Source organism: Dendronephthya gigantea, unplaced genomic scaffold (genome assembly GCF_004324835.1).
Source record: "Dendronephthya gigantea isolate DGI-Jeju-01 unplaced genomic scaffold, DenGig_1.0 000002F, whole genome shotgun sequence".
NCBI classification, from domain to species: domain Eukaryota; kingdom Metazoa; phylum Cnidaria; class Anthozoa; order Malacalcyonacea; family Nephtheidae; genus Dendronephthya; species Dendronephthya gigantea.
In genome coordinates this window covers 3,394,633-3,407,159 of record NW_021163012.1, presented here as the reverse complement: position 1 = coordinate 3,407,159, position 12,527 = coordinate 3,394,633, and the positions used below count along the sequence as shown (strand labels likewise).

General features: G+C 37.4%; 2 protein-coding genes across 4 annotated transcripts in view; both read right to left on the bottom strand.

The window, feature by feature from the left end:
• Positions 1–1,216: 1,216 nt before the first annotated feature.
• The window catches only part of LOC114534477, a 31,722-nt gene continuing 20,411 nt past the window's right edge, over positions 1,217–12,527 (bottom strand). The window contains exons 13-22 of one of the 2 annotated variants that reach the window (XM_028555935.1): positions 5,721–5,787; positions 5,036–5,248; positions 4,538–4,828; positions 4,110–4,151; positions 3,588–3,751; positions 3,400–3,502; positions 3,116–3,277; positions 2,269–2,444; positions 1,433–1,799; positions 1,217–1,311 (exon numbers count right to left, since the gene is read on the bottom strand). In XM_028555935.1, the coding sequence (XP_028411736.1) occupies positions 1,454–1,799; positions 2,269–2,444; positions 3,116–3,277; positions 3,400–3,502; positions 3,588–3,751; positions 4,110–4,151; positions 4,538–4,828; positions 5,036–5,248; positions 5,721–5,787 (1,564 nt within the window). In that variant the 3' untranslated portion in view covers positions 1,217–1,311; positions 1,433–1,453. Of the gene's footprint in view, positions 1,800–2,268; positions 2,445–3,115; positions 3,278–3,399; positions 3,503–3,587; positions 3,752–4,109; positions 4,152–4,537; positions 4,829–5,035; positions 5,249–5,720; positions 5,788–12,527 lie in introns of both variants that reach the window. The other variant, XM_028555925.1, reaches the window with a different exon arrangement.
• LOC114534519 lies at positions 5,812–11,712 on the bottom strand. 2 transcript variants are annotated; one of them, XM_028555978.1, is made up of 4 exons: positions 11,108–11,712; positions 9,391–9,591; positions 8,371–8,637; positions 5,812–7,816 (listed from the first exon to the last, which is right to left on the bottom strand). In XM_028555978.1, exons 2-4 carry the CDS (start codon positions 9,580–9,582, stop codon positions 7,541–7,543), a joined length of 735 nt encoding a protein of 244 aa, XP_028411779.1. In that variant the 5' UTR covers positions 9,583–9,591; positions 11,108–11,712; the 3' UTR covers positions 5,812–7,540. The 2 variants fall into 2 exon arrangements, with proteins under 2 accessions (XP_028411779.1, XP_028411788.1); XM_028555987.1 differs by lacking the exon at positions 11,108–11,712 and adding an exon at positions 9,697–11,061 and having other exon boundaries at positions 5,813–7,816.

Sequence of the window (12,527 nt, the reverse complement as noted above, 5' to 3'; positions counted from 1 at the left end):
CTAGCTACCAAACATTTACATTATGCCCTTCCCAAACTTCACATAAAATCTGAAAAATCTAATAAAATCTAAAAAAGCTCTAAAAATCTGGTGCAATAGACTAATTAAGTCTTGCTGTAAAATGTGATTCAAAGTAAAATCCAAATTCCAAACAGACAAGACATTTTTGAGTCAATATATGATGCAAACAAGACCCAGGTTGAGACTGTAAATTTTAGACTTTATTTCAAAGTCCTGTTACAGTAAAATTGCTCTTGCAATTTTAAGGATTTCAATGCGAATTTCCTTTCATAAACTGATCTGAAATAACCGCTAATTTACTTGTAAAGACGGTTAAAAAATTAGAACAAACAATTGCGTTATACTATCCTTAATTTACAATTTACTTACGATTTCAATTCGCAAATGCAGGTCCACCGTGGAAAATTGGTACCATGTCACAGTATTCATTCCTCGCTTGAATGATTAAAATGATAAGAACGCTTTATTGGTTCAAAGGCATTAATGATTTCTGGTTTTAAAAACGTCGAAACGTTTATTAAAAATACGAAAGGTTTCTGAATTCTCCTCCGTTTCAACTTTCAACACAGTTTCAACATGGTTTCAATATTTTCCCGCTCTACAATAAATACAGCCTTTTGATTGGTTCCCGCGTCGGTCATCCTGGATTTTGATTGGTTGCGCTGCCATTGCCCTGTTAAGGTAGCTCTACTGCGTTAATACACTGACGATCTTGTAACAGCAATCAACAGCATGTCAGCAATCCTCATTCCTCAGAGCTCTGTGCAATCCTTTATTTTTCATCCAAAACGAACTTAATATCCACAGGGCAAGCGCGATAATCTGATGCCAACATGAAAACGTCGCTGATTCTTTGGTACCTTGAAATGGTACCTTTTGTCTGTTTTGTGATGTATACTCCTGCCTGTAATGGGTGTACGAGGTAGGGTAGCGTGCTGCCCCACAGACTGAGGAGAATTCGCGATTTTCGAGAGAATTCGAAATCATTTTTTATTCTAATTATTTATCTTCCCCAACTAAAAGGTATCTTTGGGCCCGTACCCCGTACATGTTTATATGACCCTTGATCTAGTGTTTTACAGTCTAATGTGTAGCCTGTAGGCAGGACATGGGACTTTTTGGACTATTCAGTCATGTTGACTACAAGTTCAATTGTTTTATTGATTGTGAAATTAATAAAATAATAAACTGTAAACGTAGACAGATAATAATTTATTTCTCATTCTCTCAAAAGAGTCAAATATCATTTCTTGTATTTTTCAACCATCCCGGTTTTCGTTGTGGAAACTTCTAGATAGTTCGACAGATCAATAAAATTAATAAACTATTAAGATCCTTTTCGCGAAGGCTCATCTATTGGCTCATTCAATCATGCCAATAATTAGAAAATATACTCTCCAAAACTACTCACGGGCAACACAAATCACAGTTCCTAAGTCCGTAAACCTTTCCTGCTGCCCATTTCACTTCTTAGGGGCAATGTACTCTCAGCCCATGTGTTGGGCTTTGACAACAAAAACTGCCAAAGGTTCACTTCCTCCCCAGTGCAATCGTCCCATGATGCATCACTAGTTCCCAAGCCTATCCGTACTCCTCCTAGAAAGTCGTTACTAGTTCCTATATCGTGATCCCAAACGGTCAACTCAAGGACACGATGTTGAAGTTCGTCCAACGTAAGATTGTCGTATGTAAATTTGTAATCCCATCGGGGATTTAAGTTTCGTTTTTTCACAGGAGTTTTTCTTTTGCTTTTTTTCTGAGGGTCAGGCAGGAGGTAGCTGTAAATTTGTAAGAGATAACACATCATAAAAAGCCCAATGAATGAAAGCTGCACTATTCTTTCCACAGAGAACCAAAAGGAAATATAAAAAGCCTCTACCTATATTGTCTTCGCTGTGTCTACATTTAGTAGACTCTATCAGTTCTAAACTTTTCTTCATCCTACTTATTCAGCATTTATACTACAGTAGAAAACCAAAACTAAACAAACTTTATTTATACTAGATAGCTCTCATCGTTCTCAACTGTTCATTCTAGAGATCCAGGGAGGATCTTCTCTTATCGATCCAGCGTTGCTGCAGGAGGAAACCTTAACTAAACTAACTTCTTTTAAATATGTCATGTAAAAATCATTTGTTAGTAATCACTTGTCAAGTGTCGCGACAGGGGAAAACCAAAATTGAACTAACGTCCTTTATACTGAATAGTTCTTTCAGTTTAAACTTGGACAAGGGGAATCAAACGTACCTCTTGCAAAATGGATCAGACAAGCCATCAGCATCCTTGCCAGGAAGGTTTCTTGCCTCAATCATTTTCACGTAAAGTTTACCAGCTCCCTGTCCAGATTTTCGTTTCTTGTCTGCAGGGGAGTACATTAAGGCAACCACAAGTTGACCTTGGTCATTATCGCTTGATTTGGACTGCTAAATGGGTGAATATTTTACTGTCAATTGAAAGTTATGGTTATAATTGCGTAAGGGTAGATAAGAAATAGTAAGACAAGTAACGCGCTATAAGGTCAGGTAAGGTGAGGTAGTTAAGGTAAGGTAAGGTAAGGTAAGGTGACTAGGTGAGCCTGGTGTGGTGAGCCTGGTGTGGTGAGGTGTGGTGAGGTGAGGTGTGGTGAAATTTGGTGAGGTGAGGTGAGGTGTGGTAAGGTGAGGTGAGATGTGGTGTGGTGAGGTGAGGTGTGGTGAGGTGAAATGTGGTGAGGTGAGGTGAGGTGAGGTGAGGTGAGGTGAGGTGAGGTGAGGTGAGGTGAGATGTGGTGTGGTGAGGTGAGGTGTGGTGAGGTGAAATGTGGTGAGGTGAGGTGAGGTGAGGTGTGGTGAAATTTGGTGAGGTGAGGTGAGGTGTGGTAAGGTGAGGTGAGATGTGGTGTGGTGTGGTGAGGTGAGGTGTGGTGAGGTGAAATGTGGTGAGGTGAGGTGAGGTGAGGTGAGGTGAGGTGAGGTGAGGTGAGGTGAGGTGAGGTGAGGTGAGGTGAGGTAAACTAAGGCAATGTAATGTGAGTTGAGGTAAGAAAAGGTAAAGCTTAGGTAAGACAAAATCACACGGTCTTCAGATTTTAACATGACCCACACATGTAACTTACATTAGGCAATAATGGGTACCAGTCCGGCGCTACTTCGCAACCTTGATAATCTCCCAAAGGAATTCTCGTTTCACCCAGAAACTCATTTCTTCCAAATCTATCATAGTGCCAGACACTGACCCAAATTGTACGTCTTATCAACTCGGACGTGCTTATTTTATACTAAACATTAAAAAATAGAGAAATGGGCGGTAAGCCTTTATAAAGTGAGGACAAGATCCGAACAGGTTTAGAGCATTTTTTAAACAGTTTTAAACAAATAGTAATCTTCTATACAGAATTACCAGCATTTCTTCATTGTACTCGGGATCAAGTGTTCCATATTTCATTTTTGTCTTCCGTTTTCCAGTCCGACTTTGATCTGGCAGCAGGTATACTTTGACGTATCTAGGTTTGAAAAACACCATCACGTGACATGAACAAGGCAGTATGATTGGCTACTTCTAACATGATTGAAGAAGTCATGACTTACGGATTTGATGTGTTTTGTGTTTTGTCGACGGCGGTCAGACCACGCGCTTCAAATATTTTAATTTTAAAATTCCCTTTGAAATACTGGTAACTAATCGATATCTCTCCGTTGACGTCATTGTTGCCATATACACCGTCGTTGCTGTAAATACTTTCACGGCTTCCCTTTATTAGGAAAAAAAAGGTGATAAATTCAATATAAAGCATCTGTAATCAAAAACATAGGTACTGATTACATTTTATGAATAACGAACTAGCCGATATAGATAAAGTTAGTTCAGTTTAGATTTCCTTCTATAGTAATACTGGATCAATAAGAGATGATCCTTACTGGACCTCTAGGAAGAACAGTTTAGAACTGATAGAGCTATCAAGTATAAATAAAGTTAGTTTAGTTTAGGTTTCCTCCTGTAGTAACACTGGATCAATAAAAGATTATCCTTACTGGACTTCTAGAAAGAACTACAAGTGCTATTATAAATATATTAGTTTAGGATCGACAAATTTATTTAAAATATCTTACCATCCATTCGTTGTCGACGCTCAGATTGCTTCCGAGAAGACTCTAAAGGATTTTTTAAAATACATATATTAGGAACTTTATGAAAGGATTTAAAGGATATACATCAACTCAGTTGATAACAATAACTATATGTAGTACAAATAAAGATGGTTAGATATGTAGTACAAATAAAGATGGTTAGATATGTAGTACAAATAAAGATGGTTAGATATGTAGTACAAATAAAGATGGTCCAGGTTTCCTTCAGTGGTAACACTAGACCAATACGAGATTATCCTTGCTGGACCTCTAGAAAGAACAGTTTAGAACTGATAAAGTTATTTTCCACATAAATGATCTTCGCTGGAAAAAATTAATGATATAATACAACTAGAAGTATAGTTTGTACGATGTGATGGAGCATTCCTTAAATATTTGTAAATATTTACATCATTATCGCGATCCTTTTGCTGTATTAAATCAGAGAGTGTAGAACCACCACGTTCACTGGGCTCTTGAGAGAAGAGTTGATTGTCTGAGGAGGGACGACGCATCACCGTAGTCGAACCTTTGTAGAACTCGCTATGACGGACCAGAGGGTCAGCAGCTGTGTCCGTATCTGTGGATATTTCTTCCACTTCTGGAGTGGTTATGATAGGCGCGGGGTTGGACGTAGCGGATGGGTGGGTGGAGGATCGCGGCGCTTCGGAATTAATTGTTGGTGATGATGTGGACCTTTCCTGGAGGAAATAAGAGGATTATCATGTAGTCAACAGCGATGAAGTTACTGAAAGCCCTTGAGATAAACCGAAACGCTAGTGGACATTTTTATCGAATCTATCACTGTTGGGATATTTAAAAAAAAAACGATGACTACAGGGCGCTTGCATACTGCATAAGCCATAGCACTAACTTCTGCCTCTTAAAAAAAACGATTGAATGTCTACCTTGTTCTTGGGGCCTAAACTTGCAAGTTCAGCCAAGGTCATTGTCCTGGCGCCAGAGGAGGGAGGCTCTGGCGTCTCTTTCTTTGATTTATCGTTCGACAATCTCATCGCCAACGCAATCTTGGATTCATGTGGACTGTGGTACTCGTGATGTCTTATCAGCTCCTGATCGGGAGACTGGGATAATTTTTCCGTGAGATATGGATCCAGAGGCTATTACGGGAAAAAGATGTATTATGCGGACAATTTAAAAGTAAAGCAAAAAACAAACTTCGAATAAGCACGACATCTTGTCTTGAGAATACAATTAATATGATTCTTACAAGACACAATTCAACATTTTTTAAATTTTTTTTTTGCATGAATCAAGCTTTCATGAATGAAACTATTTTTTCTAACTGAAATTTTGATCCTTCTGCCTGGATTAAAATACACAAGTTGACAATAGTAAATAGTTGACGATGATACGTATGCTAGAATGAAGGTGGATGACGGTGGATAATGGTTGATGATTGAGTATAGAACGTGATCATGGTCGTGAATGACAGTCGTTATATGATTGATAAAGGTGGATAATATTTAACCATATGAAGGGAAATGATGGTGGATGGCAATGATGATGAAGGATACTGTATTCTAGTTATAGTTTTTCTGTCTCACAGGGGATTTTCTCGTAATGACCTACCGGTCTGACTGGTTTAATCTCCACTAAGTTTGGATCCAGTCCAGTGTTCGAAAGAAATCCGGTTGACCTAAAAAAATGGTAACGTATATCAAAACAAGATACATACAGGAAAATTACCAAATATATTAAAATCTCCAACATATAATTTCAGTAAGATAAGTAAAAAATACAATAAATAGCTTCTATTGAGTTCTTTATTAGGATAAAAAAATTAATTTAAACGCGAGTTGTATATGGTCGATCAAGACAAGATCTGGAAACTCGTTCTAACTTTGGTTAACTGTGCTTTGTTTCATGTTCATGCAGGTTGAAAAAAAACGATTTTTTTAACAAGAAAGCAAATATACAAGATTTTCTTTGCCATCACCTCGATGAATTACTCATGCAGTAAGGTGAAGGAATTTTGATGCACAAAATATTTATTAAATACACAAAGTTATCTCAACATTCATGCAGTGTAGAACTAGTTTCAAACGTCGAAATTTTTATCTGCAAAATCGAAATTTGAGTTTCCAGACCATGCAACCACTTAACACACTGGGTAATTAAAATTTGGTTTAGGAAACCCATACCATATTATTCACAGTTTATTTATTTGTTTTACATGAATAGAAGATATAAATTAAGGATTCAAGAATAAAATAATTATTAAAAATTATTAGATTTACTAACAAACCTCATTTTAGGGATTTTAAGTTAGGTAATATTATCGATGGTATTATGGTAGTTCAATTAAATTAATTTCACAGTTATTTGTAATAAAGAAATTAAGTATTATATTCACGAGTTTTGATTGAGACGATAAATGCAAGTAATTCGTTGTGGACCATTGTGAATAGTGCAAGAGTTCCAGGCTATTCTTTTTAACCCCCTGAGGTCGGCTAAGTAGCTACCACAGAAAGGAGAAAAGCGATGGATTGGATTTTAGTAATACAAGAGAGATTGCTGCAATATAGCATTCAATCTAGAAGCAGCATGAAATTAATTGGCGATATATAGCTATATACATTCTAACTTAGTTGTAAGAGGCTCTAGAAAAGATATCCATGCTTTACATTAAAGTCTGCTTTCGTTAAGAACGCGTACAAGAAAGATTCTAGCGTGGACAGGCAAAGTTAAATTGGTTGCAGAGTTGTTAAATGTGTGTAAGAAAGTCCTGCAAAGTTCTCTAATAATGCGCCTATATTTACCGTACCATGCGAAAAAATTTTTTTTCTTACGGCGCATATTGAGCAAACCCACTAAGTACGATTCCCGTCATTTTGGATGGCAAATTAATTACAAAGTACAGTTACGTAAAAGGAAAGATGCAATGCAACTGCATGAGATGGTAGTATAGTCATGTATCTTGAAGTTTTGCTTGTTATTTTATTAGGGCCGTGAAGTCTTAGTATAGAATTTCTAGCAACTAATTGATAATCTCTTGCCACCCAAAATGGCAACGCAAACGAATTTTATTTTAAGTTTAATATCGGCCATCTTTCCAATTATTTACCATGGTGGTGAATAAACCACTACTCAAACCACGTCAAAAACGTGCACAACAAAATCACATTGATAACGTTCACCAAGAAATACCTTGGGATGGAAAAACGAACTTTACAGTTTAAGCATTACAAAGAACCATTATATAAGAACTATATGTAATTATTGATTCACGCTTCTTTTATATTATATTTTTACCATTTAAATTATATTCATTATCTATCTAATTATAGGTCTTTAATTGGTTTGCAATAGACATGTCATTTTTATATTTAAACATTTGATTCAAGTATATCTAACGCTACTCTCCGTCCTTTTATAATTTTACACCTTGGTCAATTGTTATTCGAATTTTCAATGCCGCATGTATATCTGATTAATGGGGGACTGTTTTTCCTCTCTTGACGCACTTCGTTGCGATTTAAATGACGTCTCGCCTTAAGTTTATTTTCGAGCCTGCATTCGTGGCTTGACCGGCCCTGAGTAGACGAGGAAGTTGAGTAGTAAGTACTGTGTCGTACCAGGGTATGATCGACGTCATCAACGCCGGGGGGTGGCGATGATTTGCTTTCATTTGATTCCTGAGCTGTTACTTGAACTGGACCAGGATTCTAAACAGATTAGGAAAGATACATTGAAACACGACCCAGTGAAGGAGAAGTAATAGAAACTAGGAAGTATTTTTATCGATACCATATGCTGAAGATAAATCTGAAAACTTAAAGAGGTTTGTAGTATGAATAAGGTATAATTCAGGTTAGGCTTCCTCTATGATGACAATGGATTTTTGGGAAGAGTTAAGAACTGACAGAGCTATCCAGTATATATGAAGTTAGTTTAGTTTAGGCTTCCTCCTGTAGAAACACTGGATCAATAAGAGATGATCCTTACTGGACCTCTAGGAAGAACAGTTTAGAACTGTTAGTGCTATCCAGTATAGACAAAGTTAGTTTAGTTTAGGTTCCTTCTGTAGTAACACTGGATCAATAAGAGATGATCCTTACTGGACCTCTAGGAAGAACAGTTTAGAACTGTTAGTGCTATCCAGTATAGACAAAGTTAGTTTAGTTTAGGTTCCTTCTGTAGTAACACTGGATCAATAAGAGATGATCCTTACTGGACCTCTAGGAAGAACAGTTTAGAATTTAAAATTAGTTTAGTTTACCTGGTTAGCATTCCATTCTTTTGCCAATTCTCCCAATGTTTTTTTCTTGCCCGAAACAGGAGGTGAATCACCCGTTAAAGAGGCCGAAGACGTTGAAGGTTGATGAGGTAGTTTAGAAGTTTCATTATCGATAGTTTTGGTAGGCAGGTTCTCGCCGATACGAGATGCAGGGTCCTCTAGGTTCTTTGGGGACAATTGTCGGTATTCCGGTACTTCAGGGGAATTCGACTCGTGTCTCACCGGTGAAGTCGGTTGGATTGGATAATTCTGTGAAATGGAAAGAGATTGTCAGCTTCATAACACTTTGCAGCATGGGATTGAAAATTTTGTGAAAATTTGCCAGAACTAAACCCACTGATCTGCATGTCTGAGCCTGGATGTAGCATTAAACTAAGCTAGGTTGCCAGAGTCATATCATGTAATATGTATAAAATACCCCAAAAATAAAAGTGTTTATTTGTGTTTTACTGCATTAGACAAGCTACAACTGCTCGAGTGTAGACAAAACAAAGACAGATGCGCGCAAATGATAGCCAGTCAACCGTGGGAAAAGTAAAATTTCTTTTGCATATTCAAATGATTGCACACAGATAAGTTACTTTGATAGTAAATCTTAATCTCTCCAGTCACAGCTGCATGCCATATATGGTCCAGCTGCAATTTAATTGTGGCAAATCCGAACCGGTCTGTGCTAGCCACTAGTAATTCTGAAATCTTTAAAAAAGCGATAAGTTTTTCAGAATCTATGGATGAAAACGCATTTGACAGTTTACATGTTAAAATAATGTAATAATCGGGTATTTTCAGAGTTGAAAAATGTCTTGAACTAAATAAAGTTATTCGTTCTTGTAGAAATAGTTTATTCTCATCGGATTTCATATTAAGTAATTTAGTCAGCGACAAAGCGATTTTCGCTATAGTACAGGAACTAATATATGGGAACCAATAGTCATGCTTCTGCCAGCAAATCTAGAAAATCACATACGTCAGGATGAGATGTTTAGAATCGCAAGTACTTGCCTTAGCTTGATTAGTGGGTTCGGCGAACTTCAACGTTATATTTGCAATGCAAGCAAGGGAATCGTGAATAAGGAATGCTTTCGAGTTAAGTGGTAGTTCATCCTTCTTTGAACCTCGTTTTAACATAGGCATCGTCTCCTCGCTACAACTCCGACCTGGAATAGTCCCAGTTTCAACACGAAATAAATCCATATTTATTTCCTAAAAAAAACAATATGAATTATACGAGAGAAAAGTTTACAGTGACCTGATATAGTTGTTTGTGAGTATAATGATATACATAATGGATAAAAAACCTCATATTACCGGTAAATATTTCAAGCATTCGCATATCTATGCAACTCGTCGCATACAGTTTTTAACAAAGGTAATACAAAATCTTGTACCCCAACAACAACAATCCCAAATTCCGCGTCACGGTGTGTCGAGAAAATCAAAAGCAAAGTTCCCGAACAAAATACTGAAAGAGGTTTTACAAAACACCCATGAACACAGACATTCTGAATCGAAGCAACAAACAGAGCCAAACAAAGCCAATCCCAAACAGATATATTGAGCTTTGTTTTTCAAAGCCTCAGGGTAAGTGGGCCTTGACTAATGACGAATTTACGAGGTATTTAATACTCCAACGTCAATTAAACGTCGAAGGAATGCGTTTGAATGAGGTTAGTGGTTTAACGAGCTTATATCGTTTCTAGCAGTTTCGTCCAGGAAAACCTTCCTCAGGACTTTGGACCGACAAGAATTACAACAATATATGGCTTCCGTCGCAAAACGCATGCGCTATAAAGAAAAAACTCTCCCTCCAGGGAACTTTATTCTAAGAAGATATCCACTTCGATAACAAAGGTTTATTAATAAACAAACAGTAAAGCCCTGTTGGGTACACAAGAATTCTTTATTTTAGTACAAAAAGGTTTTCTAAAGGCCGAGTTTAAAATTTGATGTTGCCCAATTGGCCAAAGGTTTGTTCACAAGACAATTTTTTTCGGATCCAATTTATTTCTGATGGATGTTTTATAGGCTATAGGCTTACAATGTATATACAGGCAGCAAATCAACTGAAGGCAATGCAATGCAGTAGTGCCTTATATAACAGGATAAATTCCATACGTCAAAAATTGACACAACAAAATTGGATCGGGGGCAGAGATTTTTAGATCGCGATGTGCAGTATGGAACTCGTATTTCATTGTAAATAAGATAACACTAACTAATCTCAAAGTACGATTCCAGCATGCAATCGATGAGAAATTCATCACAAACAATTGTATATTGGCTATTGCCAAATCCGATCCCAAATACAAAGAGCTTCCTCATTCAAAATGTAAAACGCCTGATGCCTAAAACTGATGATTAACTCTGTCGATAGAATCAATTTCGCATACCAAGCACAAAAAGCTACATAGGCTTACGTGAAGAGGAAATTTGTATAAATTGAAAAGGACCAGTTCATTGCTCAAATCTTTCCCAAAATACAGCGAAAGAATCTTGTTGTTGGATCGTGTTTTTAGGTGTTTCAGGTCAGTACGGTGATGACCACCACGCGAAAGACAAGAGATAGTAAGCGATGAAATCTAGCCACATCGTAGGCAGCGTTGAACGCCGTGGAACTCAAACAAACAAACTATATATGTAAATCACAAACAGCACGGAACTCGAAGTTGGCATCGTATATTAAATATAAAATTGGAAAACGCCTGGAAAATATAATTACCTTTGCTAAATACAACGCGATGATCTTGGATGGGCTCGAGTTCAAAATCTACAGCGAAAGAAGACATTTTGAAATCAACCACAGCATACAATACGTCCTCTCAAGAGCCAAATGACCGCAGGTATAATATGTATACATCATGCCATGAACGGCAAACACTTAGCGCTGTCATTGTGAAGCTCTTGAGAGGAGAAATATAACAAAAAGCAAGAGAAATATCTCAAGTGACTTGCCTGAATGTGGATGAGGTGTTTGCCGTCCTGTCTATAGAAAAAAACCCCTGCGTGCACTCGAAAATGGAATCTTCTGCGATGAAATCTGGCTGGCGCAGTTAAAGCGTGTCGTCCGTCATCGTCTGGCACGATGGATGATAAAACCTTTGCTTCGGCTGACCGCGCCTTCTTAATAAACCTTGCTGCTTTTCGAGTATCAATAGTATGAAGTCTCGCGGGAAATATCTGAATATTAGCACGTGGCACTCGTATATATGCGTTTTATCACGGTATGAATATGGAATAAATGATTGAATAATAACCGGATAAAGTGTGCAATATGCTAACTGGATCGATAAAGTCTCGCAGGAAATACAGGGTGTATCAAAAAAAAGGAGACCTTTAGAAATCAAGCTATTGTTAAGATTTGAATGCCTTTTCAATTGCATTTGCACATATGCTGAACCGTAGTGCGTGAAATATTGATGGCATGCATGCATTCATTAGCAAATGAATTGACGTTTGTACACAAGATTGTCTGCTCCTGGGAATTTGAAAATAACTTTCATAGCACAAGGAAAAACAACGACCAAAAAATATTCAAATGACTAAGCACACTACCAGTACAAAAATGGTTTAACTGACTTCGGAGAAAAGAGTTTTTGTAGTCTTAACTTATACCCAGCCTACCGTCATCAGAAAAGCAGTTCGCGATATGCACAAGCGTCCGGTAGTTTGTGTTGAGAGAAATGGAGGCCACGTTGGAGGTCATGGTCCATGACATTCAGTTCTATTGATGTTCAATTTATCAGTAATTTTCAATCCGGATCGAAATGTCAAGTGACTCTGTGTCAGATCAAGTTGTAATTCATTCCTGACTCATGTAAACATTTTAATAGCCAGGGTTTGTAAAATGGGATGCTGAGCCATTCCGGATTCAAAGTCAATTCTAACTCATGTGAACAGCCCCAATAATCGTACGCAGTGTTAAAAATTAATTTAAAAATATTTGTTCACGTTTTGAAGGAACAGCTAATGCAATTTACCACGCATACTGTTATCGCTCTCGTGCTTAGTCGTTTGTGCTTAGTCATTTGAATATTTTTGGGTCGTTATTTTGGGTCCTTATGCAATTAAAGTTATTTTCAAATTCCCAGGAGCAGACAAGCTTGTGTACCAACGTCAATTCATTTTCTAAAGGTCTCCTT

Excerpts from the sequence above, each read along its gene's own strand:
- LOC114534519 (XM_028555978.1), bottom strand. The coding sequence starts at position 9,582 with ATGGATTTATTTCGTGTTGAAACTGGGACTATTCCAGGTCGGAGTTGT. Across the intron at positions 8,638-9,390 it reads AACCCACTAATCAAGCTAAG|AATTATCCAATCCAACCGAC; the intron begins GCAAGTACTTGC and ends TCCATTTCACAG. Across the intron at positions 7,817-8,370 it reads AAGAATGGAATGCTAACCAG|AATCCTGGTCCAGTTCAAGT; the intron begins GTAAACTAAACT and ends TAATCTGTTTAG.